General features: G+C 45.1%; 1 protein-coding gene across 4 annotated transcripts in view; it reads right to left on the bottom strand.

Moving 5' to 3' along the window:
- ARHGAP20 (Rho GTPase activating protein 20) overlaps positions 1 to 12,035 on the bottom strand; it is a 78,300-nt gene extending 66,265 nt beyond the window's left edge. Inside the window, exon 1 of one of the 4 annotated variants that reach the window (XM_081199359.1) lies at positions 11,650 to 12,035. In XM_081199359.1, the coding sequence (XP_081055485.1) occupies positions 11,650 to 11,748 (99 nt within the window). In that variant the 5' untranslated portion in view covers positions 11,749 to 12,035. Of the gene's footprint in view, positions 1 to 346; positions 518 to 10,356; positions 10,616 to 10,805; positions 10,828 to 11,649 lie in introns of those variants that run through there. The other 3 variants (XM_081199362.1, XM_081199360.1, XM_081199361.1) reach the window with 3 other exon arrangements.
- Between the last annotated feature and the right edge of the window lie 11,586 nt (positions 12,036 to 23,621).

Raw genomic sequence — 23,621 nt, 5'->3', positions numbered from 1 at the left:
GATAGGAGACAAATAAATCTGCCACAATACATACACAGTTCCAAAAAACGAACATCAATACCTCTTGCACTAGCTCCAGTTCTTAATATTTTGGCTTTGCCATCTCGAGAAATTCCTGAGCTGCAAACCAAAAGACAAGTTAACACCGACTGCCTTGTTCGAAGCGACTCAGGTCTTGTGGTTAGTTCTGCAAAGAGGCCTAAGGCAGAACCGCCTTTTTAATTTTCTAGGGTTCTGTGTGGAAACTTTGACACTGATGTACAACCAATGTTACATTTGTACATGCAGCCTTTGCCCGTGCGTTTATGGGATATAATGAAGAACGTTCCCTCCATTATGAACTTACCTGACTTTACATGGTTCCTGTCACAAAATGCTAATTTCGTTTGAATATGACCATATTTAAACAGGGTTTCAATATATGTTCTTCCTGTCTTGACATTTTGTCAAGATAGCATCAGTTCCACTGAACCAGGGATCCCACAGTGAGTGACTTTGTTTGGCTGCCATTTCCTTCTTCAAAATGGCCTTTGAACAGGCCCCCAAATGGGGAGGCCCAAAACAAAGGACCACAGAAACAGATACAGAGTCCAACATCCCTCTGACTCTGGCACTTCAGTCTAAAAACTGAACTGGTTTTCTACTCCAGTTTCCATCACAGAGATTGTTATGTACTGAAGCTCTCACCCTGGGCCAGCAGGGGGGATACTGTAGATAGTTTTCACTCAGGTCCACATATGCAAATAAGGGATTGAAAGTGACGTTCAGTGATTGGATATTACAGAAAAGGGTTACTGTTGCGTTCTAGTGGAGCTCTATATAAGCAGACTGGCTGAACCCTTCAGTTCAGTTCTGTTCTGGCCTGTGAATAAACAAGAGCTGTTTGAAGAATCGCTGTGTCGTCTGATATGTTCACCCACAACTTAACAGAGATGTAAAGGCTAGAGCAACCCTCCTTCCTAGGAGGTTAAAAAGTGAACCCTGGCCGCTGTCAGCTTTCCCATTTTAACTGTGTGCTGGAATTCCACTGTCCTCTCAGCAATAATTACCATATGAACGCTTTTTGGCAAACGCAGTCTGAAAGTCTAAGGGTGACAAGGGTGTTGATATAAAATCATGCAGAATGAGACAAGCTAACCTAGTACAGTGGTGCCCCGCAAGACGAACGCCTTGCAAGACGGAAAACCCGCTAGACGAAAGGGTTTTCCGTTTTGGAGGCGCTTCGCAAAACGAATTTCCCTATGGGCTTCCTTCGCAAGACGAAAGCCCATAGGGAAATCTCCGGGACAGCGGGGAAGCGCAGCGCTTCTTCCCCACTGTCCTCGGACCTCCTCCGAAGGCTGGCGGTGGGGCGGAAAGCCCTTCTCCCCGCGCCAGCCTTCGGAAGGCTCCTCCGAAGCCTGGCAGTGGGGCGGAAAGCCCTTCTCCCCGCGCCAGCCATCGGAAGGCTCCTCCGAAGGCTGGCGGTGGGGTGGAAAGCCCTTCTCCCCGCGCCAGCCTTTGGAAGGCTCCTCCGAAGGCTGGCGGTGGGGCAGAAAGCCCTTCTCCCCACGCCAGCCTTCGGAAGGCTCCTCCGAAGGCCTTTGGATGGCTGTCCTGAAGACTTGCGGTGGGAGGAGGGTTTTCCTTCCCACCGCCAACATTCAGAATGCTGTTCTGAATGTTGGCGGTGGGGAGGAAAAACTCTCCTCCCACCGCAAGCCCCGGGAACAGAGGAGAAGTGCTGCGCCCCTTCCCCTCTGTTCCCGTACCTGTTCTGAAGGCTTGCGGTGGGGAGAAAAGCCCTTCTCCGCACCGCCAGCCTGGCAAGCGGTTTCCATAGGAACGCATTAATTGATTTTCAATGCATTCCTATGGGAAACCGTGCTTCGCAAGACGAAAAACTCGCAAGAAGAAAAAACTTGCGGAACGAATTAATTTCGTCTTGCGAGGCACCACTGTACCTGAAGTGAACCTGATCGTACCCTGCTGACCCTTATAAACTCATTTTTTTTTTAGTTTCTGGAAGCATTTCAAGATCCCTGCAACTCTGTTTGAGGCATGTTTACATGGACGTTTAATGTTTTAGTGTTCGGTGTGATGAGCTCCGAAATGTGCAGCCTTAAAGGACTTCTGTATTTTTATTTATTTGAAAGCACCTATAAATAGCGTTAAAGGACACGGGTGGCGCTGTGGGTAAAACCTCAGTGCCTAGGACTTGCCGATTGTATGGTCGGCGGTTCGAATCCCCGCGGCGGGGTGAGCTCCTGTCGTTCAGTCCCAGCTCCTGCCCACCTAGCAGTTCAAAAGCACTCTTAAGTGCAAGTAGATGAATAGGGACCACTTTATAGCGGGAAGGTAAAGAGCGTTTCCGTGTGCTGCGCTGGTGCCAGTTCGCCAGCTGCAGCTTCGTCACGCTGGCCACGTGACCCGGAAGTGTCTTCAGATGGCGCCGGCTCACGGCCTCTAGAGCGAGATGAGCACGCAACCCCAGAGTCGGACACGACTGGCCCGTACGGGCAGGGGTACCTTTACCTTTATAAATAGCGTAAAGTTTCAAAAAATGGTATATATAACACAAAAACACAGCTTAAAACCAGTAAGAATAAAAGAATAAAAGAATAAGAATAAAAATAAAAGAATAAGAATAAAAGAATAAGAATAAAAACACATAGTTCTGTCAACAGAGCATGAAGCTCTTAATCTTGATCTCAGGGTTGTGGATTCAAGACAAAAGATTGGGCAAAAGATTCCTGCATCGCACAGGGTCGGACTAGATGACCCTTACGGTCCCTTCCAACTCTATGATTCTATAAAAAGCATAGGAAAGCAAATAAAACAGAAATGCAGAGGACTCAAACACACAAAACAGGATCCAATCTTATTGCCCAGAAGAAGTCAGGGCAGAAAGAGCTAAGCCATCTGAAGCAATACTATTTCAAAAAGCATCCTACCTCTCCTTGACTCACATACACATGGTTACAGAGGAAGCAGGGAGGAATCCCCTGGCCTTTGCCAACCTGCTGCCCTCCAACTATTTTGAACTACAATTCCCATCAGTCCCAGCCAGCCAGCCGCACGTCACCCTGAGCTATGCTCCAGCTGAAAGCAAATGTGAGATACGGGGAAACAACTACAGTACAGTATTATGAACACCTCAGATAACAAACAATGGAGAATACAAAGAACCGACACATGGCTGTCACAGTAGGAAATGTACTCACTTGATTACAACGCCTGAGCTGTCCTGGCAGCAACCGGCTTTTATAACAAACTGTCCTTAGGTTCTTGAATGAATTCACATAGAAAAATGATCTATGAACAAGAACTGCTTGTCACATGGGGAGCAGCGGTCACCAACAGGTACATAAACCTTTGTTTTCCTGCGCCAAACAGCTATGAGGAAGAATTTCGAAATATGCAGCTTTTCTTGAGATTACGCTTTAGAAAGCTTCCTCTATTGAATTTCTGCCTGCTATTCTGCTACTAAATATGTATAAACACTTCTAGAATGCTGAAAAGCCTACACTTGTGATAATTCTGACTTGCATAACTATTATACAAGTTACCTTTTAGGAAAGTTGTTATCCTAAAAGGAAATGTGTATAATAGTTCTCAAAAATGTGCCTATTACATACTACAGGGGCCTTAAGTCACTGCAAATTTCTAACCCCTGCTAGTCAATATGTTGTGCATTTGTTTGAAGCGCTCGAGTCTTATTCTCAAAGCATTTGCTTCCCTAAACCCATTTAAATTATTTGCATTAAATAACCAACCTTAAACCCTCTCTCTGATGCACAAGACATGATGCGATAATTAATATAAATATCTTCCTCTCTATTCAGCTTGATGACTCACAAGCTCCTTTCCAGATCACAGAATTTCTCTTTCAAATTCTCTGAGGCAACTACCCAAGTCCCAGCACTGAGGGAAAATGTTGGCCACCTAAAAAGTTCACATTTCTACCATGGGCATCAAGTACCTGTGAAGTACCTGCATTTTTTCAGCACTGTTTATAGGAAGGGAAGTTAGCCCACTTGGGGGAAGACACAGATCTTCCAGCATACAATGTCATTTGTCTCTTGGTTTCAATAGATGTGATTAGAGAAGACCTCTAGCAGACTTCACAATGATAGTTCTTAATAGGCCAAATTTTGATAGAAGCTTGGCACAAACCATAGTTTCTCACCCCACTCCTTCAAAATCTACCCCACCCATTTTATCTTGTCTATTCCAATTTAGGGATAACCTATTAAACACTTCACTGCATATTTCCACCCCCAAAGATCTGTATGCAGTCTGAATTTATTTTGTGAGAGACAGAATACACCCAGGAGGTTGGTTAGTCAGATATTACAATTGAACATTCCCCATATAAACAGATACAAACCCTGCAATCATAATCTGAGGCCCTTTTTCATGTGCCTCCTCCACGAGAGGGTGTGGCAACATGAGAATGGGCCTCTTCTGTGGTGGCTCCGTTTGTGGTATGCTCTCCCTAGGTAGACTCACCTGGCACCTTTGTTACATATTTCTGGGCGCTAGGCAAAGACATTCCTCTTCTCCCAGGCTTTTGGCTAATTAAACAATCTATGGCCTTTTAAACTGTGGGGGGGGGTTATCATAGGCGCCGACTCCATGGGGCTTGAGGGGGCTCGAGCCCCCTCAAAAAATTTTTTGGGGGGGCTCAGCCCCCCCAATAATCTCGGGCGGGCGCCCTTCCAGCAGAGCGCCGCCGCCGTCCCCTGCCTCCTCCTCACCTGCTCCTTCGCCAGCCAGCCAGCCGCGCGCCCTAATCGGAGAGCCCCGGCCGGAAATCCCGCGAGAACAGGGGAATCCCGACTGGCCACACCTCCCAGCCAGCCAATCGGCTGGCTGGGGGGGCGTGGCTTGCCCTATTTAGGGCCGGAGCCACTTTATTTGCATATTCATGAGCTTATTTATTATTCATGAGCTTTCCCGGGCCCCCCCAATATTTTTTCTAAGTCCGCGTCCCTGGGGGTTATGTTGCTGTTGTTGTTGTTGTTGTTGTTGTTACTGTTACTATGTTATGTATTATTGTGTTTTTATATTGTAAGCCGCCCTGTGATCCTTGGATGTAGGGTAGGATAGAAATTTAATATATAATAAACAGTACAATGTATCACCAGCATAGTATACAGCAAAATCCCCAATCTGACCCAGCTAACTCCACAGCTGGAAAAAAAATATTTTCAATTCCAAAAAGCCAGCATTATTATTCTTTTATCATCCATCATCAGGTGATTAGGAGCTTACTGTACTGTATACTGTTCCTGTGCTCCAGAAGAGCATTTTTAGAGGCTCAGGCAACTAGTTTTCCCCAGCTTTGCTAACACCAAACCAACAGCTTTATCTTACACAGAGTCACAATGCCTGAACAGGCTGCTTTTCAAAGGCATTAGGGGCATACCTGTGTTATGACTGCAAGTCATCCTCTTTAAATATGAGGTGTCTGTGCAATTTAAGGTGACAGAGAACACCACATGGCGATGACTTATAATCTCACCATGGGACAGATGTGGGCCACCAGGTATCTGTAACAATTTGGCCACATGGTAAAGTTGGTTATACTTACTACCCACAGAGGGAAAGGAGTTTATTGTGTGGACAATCACTACACATTTTCTGTGTGGTGCGTTTGTAAGTAGCTATCAGAACTCAGCTCTACGATATCTGAAATTATGCAAGATCATGTTCACAAGCTGATATTTACACTGATTCACCTGCCACCGTTTTCTAAAAACCAGCAACTCCTTAGACTCACTACAAAACGTTACAGTGTGCTCCATCCTGTTCATACGAGATTGAGGCTTCCCACTTACACATTTGCTAATCGAGGGTTGGATCTAAATACGTTCTACTCAGAAGCAGACCTGCTAAAATTAAGTCAGTCTTTTTCACTGGGTCTGCTCTGAGAAGGGCGAACATTGGATATAACCCCAAGGTTGGAAGATTTCATTCCCACAAGTATCCCATTTGTCTCAAAGATGTGGCAAGAAGCATGCATGCCAATGTTGAACTGAAACTTTTTACAGGAGGATGAGATCAAAGAAGGAAACTTAAATGTTTGTGGCACATCAGACGCATGAAAATAAGAACCCAGTCCTTCCCTGTATAAAAGCTTCCCAACTGGATGTCTGCAGGCAACCATAGTGAGAATTCATACCTGAGCAAATGTTTCCTTGCTGCAGTATTTTGATACTGCAAAATAATACGGTCTAGTTTTATAGTTACTTGTATTCATATACTTATGCTCTCATTAATAGTCTGACAAGGATAATTCAAATACTCACTGGAATCTAGCCTGGCCCCACACAGAAATAAAAATCTATATAGGAGGCATTGGCAGTACTACAATAAAACATTTTCAGCTATTCTCCATACAGTATGTTAACAAATAATCTTGTGGCACCTTAAAACTAGTAAATATATTACTGTGTGAGCTTTTGTGGCTTACGGTTCACTTTATCAGATGCACTGGATTAACTGGACTCCAATTTACAAAAGCTTATGCCAGAATAAATTCGATAGTCACTAAGGTGCCTCAAGAATGTGTGTTGCTTTTACTTTGCCAAACCTTTACTAGGCATTATAAGTATAGGCCATCATAAAACATCATAAAACATCCATCTATAAAATTTTAAAATGTGTGCAAATAAACAGCCATGTAAAATATATAATGATGAGGATTTTCATTGGGATTTCTGTGTTGCTTTTACAGTACAGTATAAGAAAGGACTAACACAGTTACTCCTCTGATCTTAAGCTAAGGCATGGTTTCTTATTGCCACCAGAACTACGGTCGAACAGGATTTCAGATGCTCAAAGTCCTTGACTTTGAAGGGCCAATGCAATGGGCAAAAGTGAAATGTTTACCAGGACAGGAGTCTCGCATTGTGCTTGAGGGCTGTGGTCCAGGAGAAAACTACATATATGAAGTCCCCATTTCTCTCCCTCTTTCCCCAACATGATCAGGACGGGAAATATTTATGAAGTGTACTGTAATAACCCAGGCAGGCATTAAAATCCCAATAAGCAATCTGGCAGCCTGCTGCAGCAATTCTCCAAGGAGAATGCGCTTGCGGGGATTTAATGACATTTTAATGCAAACCCTGCAAATAGGAGATTTCCTTCCCAGCTTGGTTCCTTTTAGTCTTCGCACTATTTATTCTGGAATAGTATCTGGCAGGGCCAGTTTTTTAAAAAACAAAAATGGGGGGGGGGGGGAGAATGTATGCTGAAACGTATTCTGAGCCCCCAACATATCTGACTCATAAATCACACTCTTTCTTCTGCCAGGTTTCACACACAAAGGCAAGCCCACACACCAAAACACGTTCTGAAGTGCAGGAAAATTTTGTAGCATCGTGCAGTTTCTACACTGAAATTCTCCTAGGTGTTTATAGCACAACAGATGATCCAAACAACTTAAGCGTGGTGCATTTGGTTGATAACACACTGCTTATTCTAATTTACCTGTATTTCATTGAACATACCCAAACAATATACCTAACCTCTTAAAAATCTTGCTACTCCATTAACAAAATAGGATGCTGCCTTACACTCAGTCAAACCATTGGTCCATCTCACTCGCACTGATTGGCAGCAGCTTTCCAGGGTGGCTGGGAAACTCAGCCAGATGGGCGGGGTATAAATAAATAAATTATTATTATTATTATTATTATTATTATTATTATTATTATTATTATTATTATCAGACACACATCTGCCCAGCCATACCTGGAGATACTAGGGATTGAACCTAAGATACTCTGCTGGCAAAGCTGATGCTATGGCACTAATTCCTGTCTTCATCTACTGTATTCTGTTTCTTTCATGCTGCTGCCCAAACCTGGTCACTCCACATTACTGTATGGCTGGGCCAGAGCTAAGTGATCCCTCCAAAAAGGTGAGACTTGCTGGTCCTTATGGTGGAACACATATTTGAACCTGGGTCTCTCACACCCAGTCCTGAAATGCTATCTGCTGCACCACACTGCTAACCCAACGCTAACCTCCAGAATTTAAGCTGAGCCCCCAACATATGAGCAATTGAAGATCACAGATCCTGTGATGAGAAACAATAAAAAGGGAGCGAATTCCTATACGTTGTTAAAGGTTACCTGTATCACGATCAGGATTCCACTGGAAGACCAGTAGGCTACGCAATAAAGGAAATGCTTACCACCCTCTGCCATAAACATATATGCAAAAGTGTTTCAGGGCACAGTGCAGATTTTACAAATGGTCTTTTTTAGCCATCAATTTATGTACGAGTTCTCTAGAAATAGTGTAACTAGCTGTAGTATTGAGCCAAGTCAGCACAGCAAGTGCAGCATTTACTTTCAACCAGGGCTCATCCCAAAACATGTTTTGAATGTTAAGAGTTAGAACAGGTGGAAGAATATGAAAAAGCAATCCTCCAACACAACCAGCTCCCAACACAGGTGTCTCTATTTGGTCAAGGGTGTGATTTCGAGGATTTCAGCCTTTTTTGTATATTACTAGTCAACCTACATACCAGACTTCACATACATGCTCCTCTGCCACAGATCCCATCAGCCTGAGAGCACCACATTGCATTATTTATACTCTAACAGTACATTCATTTGCTGCATGTGGATTCTGGCACTGCAAAAACAGTGCCACCTATGCACAAAAGCGAGGTAGCAGCAGGCTTTGGAGGAAACCCAAGATCTGCAGAAGAACAAAAATATTTGGGGAGGGAGAAGAATCCAAAAGAGCCCAATGAGGACTGAGCATGCTCAGTGGCCAAGCTGCCGCGGAGGAGGGGCAGTGCACAGAGAACCAAGCAGGAGGGGTAATAGACAAGAATATCCTTGAAGGTGACGGGGCGGGCTGGCCAGCACCCTGAAAAGCAGCACTCCACACTGCAAAATTTTGTTGCAGCAGGTCCAGTTTGCAAAACCTAAAAGGAGCCTCTATGTTCAGGATGCCTCAGAATACCAGTTGCTGCTGGAGGACAAATATTGGAGAGGGCTGCTGCTTTCATGCCTGCTTGCAGACTTCCCAGAACACGATACTGAACAAGATGCACCCTTGGTGCGGTTCTTCTTAAGTTCTTAGGTCAGCAGAAGTTCATGTCCTTTATTACTATCCTAGGGCAGTTTTGAAGAGTTTGTTTAAGGAAAAACAAGCAGATATGGAATCTTAGGCAGTATAACAAAAACCAGGTATAAAAATCAAGTCGTACGCCAATGTAAAACGCTGTACTATCCAAAGTCAATTCAGAAACAGCAGGGAATGTCTAAAACTCCCCTTATTTGGTGATGGGAAGAGGAACTACCCAACGCTTCTCCTCCTCTCCATCATCTGCTGGCCTGCTCCAGGAAATACCCTAAGATTTCATGCAGAGAAAGGGGCCATTATTTGAAAGGCACGATTTCCTGTATTACTGTCACTTCTGCAGAGGAAACTGCGTGACAGCTGCACATACAGTTATAGTTGCATGCTTCTGTCTCACAGACATGCCGAGAAGCTGGAAGTGGCTGCAGGTACACAGAACACACACGTTAAATTGATGCAGCCATCTCTCTGCAGCCTTGCTGCAGCGTATATTACAGAGATTCCATTTAATTCCCATCTTTCCTCCAATGAGTTCCAGGTGACATTCACGGTTCCCTGTTAACCTCACAACAACCCTGTGAGGTTGGTTAAGATGAGGAGAAACAGTGGCTGGCCCAGGGTCATTCAATGAGCTTCATAGCCCCATAGAGATTTGAGCACTGGTCTCCCAGGTCTTGATTCAAACAAGACATTAACCACACCACCATGCAAAAGCAAGAACAAGTGCACCTCCCGTTCACTTCTCCAAAAAGTTCAAAAATCTCATCAACCACAAAAATGACATTAGGCCCGACACAATCTCTCAGCCTGAGTTCCGCGCTCATACCTTGCAGTCGTTACTATGGGGATAACAATACTGGCCTGCCTTACAGGGTCGTTGCACAAATATTTTATGCTTATTTTTTCAATGGGGGTTTATTTCCCCATACATCTCAGATAAGCTTGCACTGGGCAAGAGCACCACTCTATTTAAAATATGTAATTTTAAATAGAAATACAGCAGCAGGCGCAAGCCAAACCAGGAATGCCAACACTTCTCCACTTTTTGTCCCATTCTCATTTAGAGGCATCAAATGGCACCACAAGGACAGGACTTTAGGGCACAATCCAGCAAAATGAGTAGGTGGGCCCAAGATCACCCCACAATTTGAAGCAGGTGAATTAATACACATTCCTATGGGGGAGTGGGAGCGCTAGTGAATCAATACACATTACTGGTGGGAGAGAAGGTAGACGACTAAGACCATTAAGTCCAGGATCTAAGACTACCTGGAACAATACATGCCAAGGGAGCCACCACTGATCCAGCCAGCATCTATGTGGAAAATGCCACCCCGACGAGATCGCCTGTCGCGACGATGCCACCTTCAAAGCAGACCGATCACGAAGTCCCCGGGTCGCCGAGCCTCACGTCCATGAGCAGCCGGCGCAGAAAGAGCTACTGCGGGCTCCGAGAGCGCCTTGCAGCAGCGGCTACTCAAAAACAGAACCGCGTCTGTCCATCCATCAAGTGCAAAACACACCAATCCAGGCATGCAAACCTGGGGCAGGGAAGGTGAAGCACGCATGCGGCGCGGAGGGAGGGAGGGAGGGGAAGAAGACCGAGGCGATCGCGCGCCTCCCGAGGGATCCCTGGTGGCGCTTTTAAGGAACGCGATGTGCCAAGAACAGCAGCTCGGTGGTTTCTCTCGATCACGACGCTCCGTCGGAGATCTTACCAAGGGCGGGGGAGGGAAAGATCGATCGATCCCCCGCGCCAGCTATGCAGCACATTTCCCGCAAGACGCGCAGCCCCCTTCCCCACCACCCCCCGAACGCAAGCGACCTCCATCTACTGCGCTTTCCCGAAACATGCGCGTTGCGCGCACAGGACCGTCTTTCTGCAGCATTTAAGGACCGGGAACCTTCGCAGGTTGCAGCGATGCTTTTTGCAGCGCCGCCACCACCCTGACCTTCCCCGCCCACCACCAGCACGCTTCAGGACAAATGCATCGACACTGGAAATGGTGGAGAGGGGATACCGGGGGGGGGGTACACCGCCCCCCCATTATTTCCCGAAATTGATGGGCAGGGAGAGAAAATGACATAGGGGAAAAAGCGGGTGGGGGGTGTCATGCAAAAAAAGAAAAAAGTGAACGAGGGGCTTGCACGGACTCGAGCTCTCCCTACCAGTTAAGAGGCTGCAGTTGCCACTGAGGTCTTTTTACTTGAACTCTGCAGGACCTGCTTCCCCACGAGCGTGTTTTTAAGTTGGGCACGCGGAGAGGCTGCAGCGCCAGCCCAGCTTCCTTGGGGAGCAAAGCTCCATTGGAAACCGACTGGGCTTGCTCCCCGAGTTGCGCGTACAGGACCAGCCTGCAAGTTTCAGGAAAGGGCAGGTTAAGCTATTATTACTACAGTATTATTATTATTATTATTGTTAGCAACGGGGAGCCTTCGCTGGAAAACCCAAGGGCGAAGCAGGCGACCGGTCCGTCTCTTGTCTGCACAGGAGAAGGTGGTTTTCGTCCCCGTCCCCCGATCCAGGCAGGGTTGCAAAGGGGCGGCGGCGGGTTCACTCACCTTGCTGGCGTCGGAAGCTACGGAGAGCCGGGACCCTCCGGTCAGGGAGGAAGAGCGCCCCTGCCCGATGTGATCCTGTTGGGGAGACATCGCTTTCATCAAGCACCCCTTTCGCCCCCGCCGCCGCCGTTCAAACAGCCCGAAATACGCCCGGGGTCATCACAGGCTGGTCCTGGGCAAGAGAAGGCGGCTGCGGAAGCCACGGCAACCCCTCCTGCCACCATGAATGAAGCAGCAGCAAAAGGCTTCCCAGCCAACGCCGCCGCTACTGCAACATCTCCACGCACCCAGTAGCTTCGCAGCGCCGAACAGCTCGCGCGCCAATGCATAGAGGCAACCCGAGTGCTGCAGGCAGCGGCGCAGCTGGCCACGCCCCCCAGGGCGAAGCGCAGGGAAGCTCCGCCGCGAGGCTCCGCCCCACAGCAACGTTAGTCACGCCCCCGCGATCGCCTCTCGAACCCCGCCTGCTGCAATTACAAGCTCCGCCCCTCGCCACGCCCGCATAGCGGGAACACACACACACACCCCACACACCCACACCCCCCCGCGTCCTTGGGTCTGCGGTGGAAGTAAAGCGGCTTGATTCATTTTGCTCGTTTGTTAGTTTTCCATTACTGTTGCTAATTTTTGCTTGTTTAATTTCTTCATTAAGAGGCTCGCTGGAACGCTGGTGGTTATTTTATTTCTTTATTATTATTGGTTGTAATTATTGGAGAAACGTCTTGCAACTGCAAGCCGAGGGAGCTGCTATAAGGAAAACAATCGTAAGGGGGGGGGGTGTACCTTTATTTAGGATAGCCAAAATGCCATGAAATAGTGAACAAGCATTTGGGTTGGCTCAATAAAGGCGTTAGTCTAATGTGGACTTTTCTGTGTGCCTAATAAATAATATTAAGGTTGGCCAACTGAAGGTGTTGCCCTGATGTGAACTTTGGAATTTTGCAATTATCGTAAACAGAACGACCTTTCATGCTTCCTGACAGCAACTGACCTCCCTTATTCTCTCCCACTCCCAGTGAGGCAAATAATAAAAAATCAGGAGTAAACAGAATGAATATAAACTTAGTGTAGAATGCAGCTTACAGCCCATTTTCAAAAGTCAAGAACAGTGTTCCTGCAGCGTGCCTAGAAACAGAATCCTTAATCTTAGGAGGGCTCCACCTGCTTGAAATTTCGCCCTTCCTTAGCTGGTATATCTGCACTGGCAGCCCTTGTAAAATTTACTAGCTAGGGAGGACTCCATTTCAAGGGAGAGGCTTTCAAGCCAGGATGCTGATGTTCCTGCAAATGCAAACTCTGGTCTACACCTTAAAGAGGAGCAGGAGAGCATTCCAGGACAGGTGGGGGAACCTTTGGCTCTCCAGAACTACAACACCCATCAGCTCAAGCAAGCATGCTCATGGCTATGGAGGATGGTGGTTGTAGTTCAGCAACCTCTGGAAAGCCAAAGCTTTCCCACACCTGTTCTTGCTTAAGGAGAAGCTTCCTAAGACAGTAGAATGAGCTCTTTGACATTGGAACAGCCTTCCTGAGCTTTTCTTCGCCAGACTGCCATCGGTCAGGAATGCTACAGCTCCATCCTGGATTGGGCTGGGTGACCTCCTAGGAAAGGATTGGTAGAACCCCAGCCCCTTATGTAAATATGAGCAAAGAGCTAAGACCACATGTCTTAACTTTCTGAATAAAGGATCTCCACCACCCCCTCCCAGTGTCATCTTTCAACTTCTCTGTCTCAGGGAGCTGCAAGCCTTCCTTGCAAGTCAGATCCTGTATCCATATTGTTCATGCGTAGGAACAGCTCTGTCCTAATTTTCCCCTTTAAGGCTGGGCTTAGCAGCAACTTGTCTCTTTACGGCCCATTTGCTTTAACTTGACTATTTACCACTCTGTATTTTCAGATGAAATGGCTGGGCAAACAAAGAGAACCTTAAACACCAGCCCTTTCCATGTAGGCACTCTTGAGATTACTCGTTCTGTTCTAGGTGGCATAAGATTTCCACCCCTTTAGAAATTTTGTGACACAATTCCAGTGTCCTCTTCCACTTTTATTGCAGCAAAGGGAGAAATTGTGTCTGCCAAACTGTCTTGAAACCTCAGCCCAGCCACAAAGGGATAACTTAAGGCAGGGCTGTTCCCAAAGGAACACAGTCCATTTGGAATATGTGTAGCTTGCATTTTGCCCCTACTATATAACTTGAAGCTCAACATCAAAAAAACGAAGATCATGGCCACTGGTCCCATCACCTCCTGGCAAATAGAAGGGGAAGAAATGGAGGCAGTGAGAGATTTTACTTTCTTGGGCTCCATGATCACTGCAGATGGTGACAGCAGCCATGAAATTAAAAAACGCCCGCTTCTTAGGAAAAAAGCAATGACAAACCTAGACAGCATCTTAAAAAGCAGAGACATCACCTTGCCAACAAAGGTCCATATAGTAAAAGCTATGGTTTTCCCAGTAGTGATGTATGGAAGTGAGAGCTGGACCATAAAGAAGGCTGATTGCCGAAGAATTGATGCTTTTGAATTATGGTGCTGGAGGAGACTTGAGAGTCCCATGGACTGCAAGAAGGTCAAACCTCTCCATTCTTAAGGAAATCAGCCCTGAGTGCTCACTGGAAGGACAGATCCTGAAGCTGAGGCTCCAATACTTTGGCCACCTCATGAGAAGAGAAGACTTCCTGGAAAAGACCCTGATGTTGGGAAAGATTGAGGGCACAAGAAGAAGGGGACGACAGAGGATGAGATGGTTGGACAGTGTTCTCGAAGCTACCAGCATGAGTTTGACCAAACTGCGGGAGGCAGTGGAACACAGAAGTGCCTGGCGTGCTCTGGTCCATGGGGTCACGAAGAGTCAGACACGACTAAATGACTAAACAACAACAACATACAAATTGATTTTTGTTGCCTCATTCCAAATTCCCATAAGTGCCTGATAGTCTTTGGGGTGAAGCAATTATTTTCTAGTCCTAGACTAGAGAGAAATGTCTGTACATTTGCTTCAGCTGCATGAGCATTAACATTTCAAGAGCAAAGTTGTTTCCTGCTCATTGAATCCTTGCTGCCTTTAATTTTTCATTTGAAATAGCGCCTTCTCCATATCAGCTGTAAGAAGCCAAAGTAAGGCTGTGCATCATAACACTCAGGCAAGCACAATAAACAGGCAGGATCTGCAACGAAATGCTGTGCTGCACTGCACAGCGCTTCTGTTCAGCATTTCAGCCAGCCAGCCATGCCCTCCTGCAGCATACTCCATTCCCTATTCCCTTGGCTTTTTGTCCCCTGGTCCCCAACAGTCAGTCAGCATTCCATGCCTGCTGGTCCATTTGGATGGTTATCCCCTTCCCCTGCAAAATTGGAGCTCTCCAATCCTTGGGGTTTCCCCAAGCTTGCTCAGAACCGATCTCTTATGTATGGATGCTGCTGTTTTGGATACATAAGCAATGGCACTCCGGTTTGAACAATGGAAAAAGAGGAGACAATATTTCAAAGCTTTAAAAGGGTGCTGGGCCAATAGTCAGGCAAGATGGGAGTCATAGCTCCTCTGCCCTCCTTTAAAATGTTTACAGCAGCAAAGATATGCTACCTTTGAGGAGTGAATTGTGTGAATTATCATACCATGCAAACCTTTAATACAGAACAGATCTCTGGTCCTCTGGATGTTGCTGAACTCCAGCGCCTGTTATTCCTGGTCATTCCTCCTGCTAGTTAAAGCTGATGGGAGTTTGTGTTCATCAGCCCTGCTTTGATGAATATTTAAAAATCATATTTATGCCACCCTTCCTTTAGGTACTTCATAGTAGTTTACAGTGCTTTTTTCAGCTGGAATTCACCAGAATTCAGTTCTGGCACATCTCAGATGGGCACTATTGCCATTCTAAGAGAATGAGAGAGGTGTTCGTTGTGAGTTCAGGCATTTCTTTTTCTAGAAAAATATCACTGGTAGTTCATAAGAAGATACATCTTCCCCCATATTTGACTTATCTCTAAGCATCATTAGAGTTAAATTGCAGAATGTTGTCTTCAGTGATTAAATAGGAGCTACTGGTAGAGTGCAGCTAGCAAGAATAATTACAATTTCAAGCTAGTTTACATCAGGGTTCATGTTCTTAAAAACAGAAAAATTCCATTGTTTCATATTTAAATATTTATTGCATTCCTTCTTCATAAACAAGACTCATTACTACCTAGCTTTGAATAAAATACTATGCTGAGATACACCAAGTCATCAGAGGTCAAAATACATTTAGCAATTTGTACTGCTATTCACCTAGGTCAGGAACGGAAAACATGTGACCCTCCAGATGTTATTGGACTCCATCGAGCCTAGACAGTTATAGCCTTCTCAAAGCAAAAAAAGAGAAAAAAGTATTGTGTTACTGTGTTGGTGAGTTTTTGCATATTATTACAGAATACAAGTACTCTGGGGTGTATTAGGTGTTAGGGGGTGAGTAGTACCTCTGGTGGGGGATACATCCTTCTCCTTCTGGGTCCCCACCCTGCACTCAGCTCTCGCCTGTGGTTCCTAGAAGCTGCCAATATGTGTCAGGGGCCACAAATTGTTTCAACTGACCAGCTAAACCAAGTGATGGTAGCCGATGGGTCTCAAATGTATAGAGAGTTAGGGACTTGCCCTGCAAGCAAAGACTGAGCGGATGAGACCGATCATGGATACAACAGTCAAGAAGGCAGTTTCTGCATGCTCTGTAGAGGAAGTCATGGGCAGATGAGGCTTGTCACCTGGGAAGGAAGCCCATCTAGGAGAAGGAAAACTCTGACCCTAAACCTGTGTTGCCTTGCAGGATATATTTGGGAGAAGACAAGGCAAAGGCGTAAACCCTACACAAATCAGGACTGGAGTCCCTAAGATGGGTGTATGGTGCCTTATGCACCCCCTTCCAGCAATTCCTGCAGCCAAGCTGGTGCCACGCGTATTGCTCTGCTTTCCTTTGGACCACATCAGCGAGGCTAAGAAGGGGGTCTTGTCATCTGGGCAGCCCAGAACCTCCATACACACTGCCCAAGCTTGTGCTCTAGGGAGGTCACTTCGGTTCTGCTAACACAGCTGTTTAACTTCACCCCCACAGGGGCATTCCACTGTCTTTCAAGATGTATGAATGCCAACAAGAAATATTCTGTATTTTTCAAAGAGTTTATGTATAACAACAAGGTATTATCATTATTTTTAAATATTTATGGTTCCTGCATACAGTGGTACCCCACGTTACAGACACTTCAGGTTACAAACGCTTCTGGTTACAGACTCCACTAACCCAGAAGTAGTACCTCGGGTTAAGAACTTTGCTTCAGGATGAGAACAGAAGTTGCACAGCGGTGGCGCAGTGGCAGCGGGAGGCCCATTAGCTAAAGTGGTACCTCAGGTTAAGAATAGTTTCAGGTTAAGAATGGACCTCCGGAACGAATTAGGTTCTTAACCCGAGGTACCACTATACAATGTCTTTTAGTTCAATTAAGTTATGGGTTATTTCTCTCTCTTTTTGTTTTAGTTACTGGGCTTGATGTAACACTAAGATGGAACTATTGCATTAAATGTTTACCATCTGCATGAAACATCTATGGCGATCCACCTGTGAATTCTGATCTCATAGCATTCTTAGCATGGAGCAGTCAATGATGTGAAGCAAGCATAACCCACAAATGTTATTGGAGAAGGCAGCCACCTATAGACTAGGTTAGTGATGGGGAACCTGTTCCCCCAGTCCCAATATTGATGGGCTACACCTTCTATCACCCCTGACCATTGGCCATCTTGGCAGGGTCTGATGAGAGACAGGGTCCAACATAAGGGAGGCACATTGGCTCTCTCTGCAGTGCCATGACCTCAGACTCAATGTAACATGTAGTTCTGCCCTTTAGTGAGACTCAAATGTTTGTAACCTTGGATAGCATTTGTTGGCTGATCATCTTCCCTTCTCCGTCACAAAGTCAACAGAATGTTGTGTGCTGAGGTTCTAAAAGTATAAGAAGTGACTCAGAGGAAGGAGCAATTTATGAACTGCGCTTCCTAGGAGCTTTGGAACATGCAGTACTTTCATGGAGTGGACAGGGTGTTCTCTGCAAGAACAGGAGAGCAATCTGCAGGCATCCTGAGGAAGCACCTAAATAAAGACCCTCCAGCTGTCAGCCACCCCACCTTAGCTCTATTAAGCTCATGGAGCATAAAGCAAGCAAGCAAAGGCTTCAGTACTGACCCTCATAGCAAGTAATGGACCTAAGTCATCTCATAGAACAAAGATGGGGAACTTTTGGTCCTCTAGATAGGAACACAGGAAGCTACCTTGTGGTGTTGTGGCTGCAGTTCCCATCCCTGACCACCGTCCACACTGACTGGGGTTGATGGATATTGGTACTCAATGGGGGACCACCAGGGGGCGCATTGGAAGATGGCCGACAATAACATCTCTCCGACCCACACGAGGTAATTAAGAGGCTGCTATGGGAAGTATGCAGCCTTCCCGGCCCCCCAAGGGGTTGGGGGGGACTGCCTTGCCAGCGGTGTCCATAATTCACCCCCGGATTTGAAAGAAGGGGGGGTGCGAACACTTGGCACAAGCCCTTGTGTGAAGTCGGCTCTTCCTGACGCTGTCTCCAATTAGCGCACTGGTTCGCTTTAGCTCGAAATATATAATTGGAAATACATAATTGGAAAGAAGCTAAAGCACATACATCAAGCGAAGATCGGGAGTTAAGACTGCTGATTAATGGATCTCTGGGAGCGGAGCGATGGGCGGGACAAATAAATCAAGTGATGAACCACCATTAAAAGACTGGTATGTCTGGAGTGAAATGGAAAGGGGGTGGAGGAAAAAACTTTTCTTTCTTTTTTGCCTTATGTGAGTATTAATAACCCTCCACCCCAGAGAGAAGAATTGTTGCAATTTATTTATCACAAGCAGGAATTTAAGAACTGTGTGGAGTGAATTATTGTTCAAAGAGAGGATTGGTAAACATCGGAGAACGGAGGAAAGTTTTATGACGCATTTTCAAATGGTGTCTCGTTAAGACAGGCTTGCCTAAGAAGGACGGGGGGAGGAGGACCAGGATCATCGGAATGTGAAGGATTTTCGGAATGTGATCTAGACCTGGCAGAGCCCTCTGAGATATGCTTGGCAAGCCTGGGGAAATCAACGGACAGACTGAGGGAAAGTTCTTTAAGAAGGTGTGGAATGGCATCTGTCCTTATGTGATATGATTTTTGGAGAGTGTAAAACCCACACAGAGGATGTTTGTTTTCAACCCGCTTGTGAAGATTATCAGAGATCGCAAAGAAAGGAATATATGATAACAACAAGAAGATGAGGAAAGTAGCAAAGAGACTATCTGGACAGAACTGGATAGAACTGTCTAATTAAAGCAGCAATATAAGTGATGTTTGGACCCCTTTTTGGAGCTTGAAGTATGGGTACCCCCAACAAAAATTTAAAAATTTGGCTGTATAATTTGGAACTAATGTGATTTGGAAATAATGTGATTTGATTGGCCTGTTAATAAAAATTATTTTTAAAAAAGGAAATTGGTACTCAACAACATCTGATCAACCACTGGTTCACCATAAATTCCACAGACCACAGAAACTCGCCTTATAGTGATTCCAACCATTGGTCCATCTAGTTCAATCTTCTCCACTTTGACTCCCAGTGGCTTTCCAGAGTTTCAGGCGGGGACATTTCCAGTCCTACCTGCTGCACCATAAAATCCGTAAATCATAAAATCCAAATTATGTATAAATTCTGTAAAGAGAATAAATTCTGGTAAAGATTGTAGTACCTGGAAAATATGTCAAATAATCTATATAAAACATGCAATTCATATTAAAACATATGCACCTTTTCCCCTGAACCTCTTTGCTCATCTTGTTTGGTTTATGGTTAAGGCTAGACCACTTTTTGTACAATATTCAAAGAGTTCTGAAAGCAATTGTTTTTTGTACAGCAGCTTTACAGATTCTAAGTAGTGGTTTTTGTTCAAAGCTAAAAGAGCCAAAATCTCATGTGAATAAATAGAGATCTGTTGGGTTGTGGTTGTGGTTGTTGTTGTTAGAGGTCTGATAGGGGAGTAGCTGGATAAGAACATCAAAAGGACCTGAACTGTATTCATTCATTCATTCATTCACTCATCCCATTCCAGTTATTTATTAGTCACTTTTCAGGGCTGAGCCCTCACAAAATGATGTACAGAGAAAAAGGAAGCAATAGAACCTCTGGCAGAGTATGGAGCATTGATTGGACACAGTCAAATAGAGAGATCCTGAACGAGAGTGCAATCCTAATCATGTCAATGGAGAAGTCAGTTTTATTGAATTCTGCTGGGCTTACTCCCAATTAAGTGGGGTTAGGATTGTAGCTTTAGGTCACTTAAATGTTTTTGAGGAAAGGCAATAGTAAAAATGTAATTTTGGGGCCTTATTCAAAGCCAGAACTAAAGAGACCAAGCAAATGTTAACTGGAGCAAGAGTTCCACAGCTGTGAGGATACCACCCAGAAGGCCCTGTCTCATGTGCTCACTAACCTAACTGGTGTTGCTGGTGGACATATAAGCAGGGCCTCAGCAGCAGGTGCATATTGTTGTTTAGTCGTTTAGTCGTGTCTGACTCTTCGTGACCTCATGGACCAGAGCACGCCAGGCACCCCTGTCTTCCACTGCCTCCCGCAGTTTGGTCAAACTCATGCTGGTAGCTTCTAGAACACTGTCCAACCATCTTGTCCTCTGTCGTCCCCTTCTCCTCGTGCCCTCCATCTTTCCCAACATCAGGGTCTTTTCCAGGGAGTCTTCTCTTCTCATGATGTGGCCAAAGTATTGGAGCCTCAGCTTCACGATCTGTCTTTCCAGTGAGCACTCAGGGCTGATTTCCTTAAGAATGGAGAGGTTTGATCTTCTTACAGTCCATGGGACTCCCAAGAGTCTCCTCCAGTGCAGATGGTCCTCAAATTAATCCAGTCCTTAACTATTTAGGGCCTTAAAGATCCATAATTGCACTGGTAGCCAGTAGAAAGGGCACAGAAGTGGTGTCACATGTTCCAGCTGTAACGCAGGTTATTCTGATTTAAGTTGGCATCACAGGTTTGATGATGTTGAAGATTACTTCCAAATGTGGATTTTTAGAAGCCCAAAGTGACATTGACAGTTAATCTTACAATTTGCCCAATGCATTTTGAGGAGGCAGAACTTGTGGATTTGGATCCTGTGTCAGAAGGAAACCAAACCTGGGGGTGCTGCCATCTGCTGGGCTCCTAGTGAGATGCTCTGGTTAAGAGGATGCAATGGTGCAAACAGGGTGTCTTTGGCATGTGCATCAGTTGAGCCGTTGCAACCTTGAATTTTCCTGCAGATGCCAGACAGAACTGAATGTTCATATCTAATTAGTATTTTTGGAGGAGCACTAACATCCGACCAAATGTCCTAAGAATATATTTTTTTTTAAAAAAAACCACATCACTCATATGGTGCAACCAGTTTTTTTCTTTAGCATAGCAGAAATAACTCAACCATATCAGCATGTGACGTGGAAAACCTAGCTTGTGGTGAGCCATTTGGGACAACGTAAGTTAGCAGCATTACAACCAAAATCCGGATCCAGTCTGTGAGCTCCTGCACACAACCAGATGAGACTGGAGTTAGTGATTAACTAAAAGATATCGGGGTGGTTCCACCATTAGGCAGCGTGAAGCAGACAACTTAAACAGCGGAAAGCAGGGCAAGGGAGCAGCGGTGAACACTGGGAGGAAGAAATGTGTGAGAGAGAGACTTATCCTGAACCCCATAGCTAGCTTGCTACAATTCCGCAAGCACTCACACCCGTAAATGGCAAATGTAGAAGAAAATCATATGGATACTAGAGAGGACCTGCAAGTGGGTTAAACACCTGTTTGTAGCACTGTAAATGCAAATAAAAAAATCAACACTGTAAAATAGAGGGAAAGCGATGAATGACATTAGAATGCAAATCGGCAATAAAACTTTTTTTTTGTTCCATTTTACCGTATGACTGTTTCAGCAGCGATATCGTAAAAGCCAATTTTTGTAAGGTTGCGAATTTAAGCCGTACTTTAACTTTTCACGGTCAGAATTTTTTTTTGGGGGGGGGGAGTGTGGCTTATGCTCGGGCCAATACGGTAATACCTGCCATTTAGGATAATACTTCATGTGTTTGATGAAGTGGACTGCAGTCCATGAAAACTTACGCCATAATAAATGTGTTAGTCTTCAAGGTGCCACAAGACTATAAGCGCCCTGAGATCTGCAGATGAAAGGCAGTATACAAATTTAATAAATAATAGGCAAGGTGAGGTGGCTGCCTCAGGCGAATGATTCAGGGATCAGCATCAGATACCCCCAGCCATTCCCCTCTGTGGCCATATTGCCTGTCCCGAGTCCCTTAACCCGTCCTGTTGCCTGATGTTTGGTGGAGGATGTTGTGAACTGCCCTGTCATCTTCGAATGTAGGGCGGTATACGAATTTAATAAACAAAATAATATACATTCCAACACTGGTACTGTAGTCAGATTCAAGTGCCCATATAGTTGGCTTCTGTATATGGTCATATTGTCTTTCGCATCAGGCGACACGTTGTCTTGGGCCAACCCTGCTGAGATGGCTGTGTGTTTGGCAAAGCTTTTTCTTCTCAGGCCTCAGGGGGGGTCTCTTTGAAACAGCAGCTTGCCCCCGAACTGCCTATCATTGGCAGCTGGTGTTAATGAGGTACTAATGAGACGTTTGTCTCAGAGTACAGAAAACTGCCCAGTAGCTTATGTGTTCTTGGAAACGCAATCTGAATTCTAGGCATCCAGAATGTTTCTTGACAACTTTATCACCTGTGGCTATAATTTCACATCTAAATTTATTAACAGCATCTGCAGCTGACTGAAGCGAAGCTCAGAGTCTGTCAAAACGCTAAACTGTGATCAAAATTAATCATTTTCATTGTGATCCCAGTTTCAGTTTCCTAATAGAGAAAGAAGGAACTGTTCTTTGGCTCTTTAATCTGCTGGAGGACATGGGGAAATAATTGGGAGGGAACTCAGTTCTTTTCTTCTGAGGTAAAATCTAATTTTTGAGCAGCTTTCCCATATGTCAGTATGTTCTGGGCAAGCAGAGTCTGAGCTGTTGCCTAAAGTAACCCAAATACTATTAAGTTTTTAAAGTAAGGGGTGAGAATAATCCAGGATTTTTGCTCATAACTTCTTATTCATTTATTATACGTACTATACTTACAACTTGCCCTTCACTAAATAATTCTAGGGCAGGTTATACAAGTATCACAATTAAAACAAACACAGATTCTAATAAAATCATGAACTAAAACCAGAAAACAAAACCTATAACAATGTTAACATAATGAAACAGCAGCACCTGGCATTTCTGGTAAAGTCTAAGAAACATAAAAAAAAACACCAGTCCAGTTTTGAAAAGTTCAGTCTGCCATCTAGATTCAAAATGACTTCCAATTGTATCCACACATAGAAACCACCTACAGTATTTGATCTCAGGAACCATCATGCAAAATTTTGGTGTGGTATCTTAAAGAGGTGTCCAAATGCATAGTGAACAGACAAAACAACTTTTCAAAATATACAATAGAGCAGGGGTCAGAAACCTTTTTCAGCCATGGGCTGGTCTATCGTCCCTCAGACCTTGTGGGGGGCCGGACTATATTTTGAAGAAAAAAACGAATGAATTCCTATGCTCCACAAATAACCCAGAGATGCATTTTAAATAAAAGCACACATTCTACTCATGTAAAAACACCAGGCAGGCCCCACAAATAACCCAGAGATGCATTTTAAATAAAAGGACACATTCTACTCATGTAAAAACATGCTGATTCCCAGACCATCTGCAGGCCGGATTGAGAAGGCGATTGGGCCGCATCCAGCCCCCAGGCCTTAGGTTGCATACCCCTGCAGTAGAGAATATGCCTTTGAATTTTAGTATGCACATTGATTCTTAAAAGCTC

The sequence above is a fragment of the Podarcis bocagei genome (genome assembly GCF_964188305.1).
Source record: "Podarcis bocagei genome assembly, chromosome: 6".
NCBI lineage: Eukaryota > Metazoa > Chordata > Lepidosauria > Squamata > Lacertidae > Podarcis > Podarcis bocagei.
Note: the sequence above shows the minus strand (reverse complement) of the source record. Positions and strands in the feature narration are given on the sequence as shown.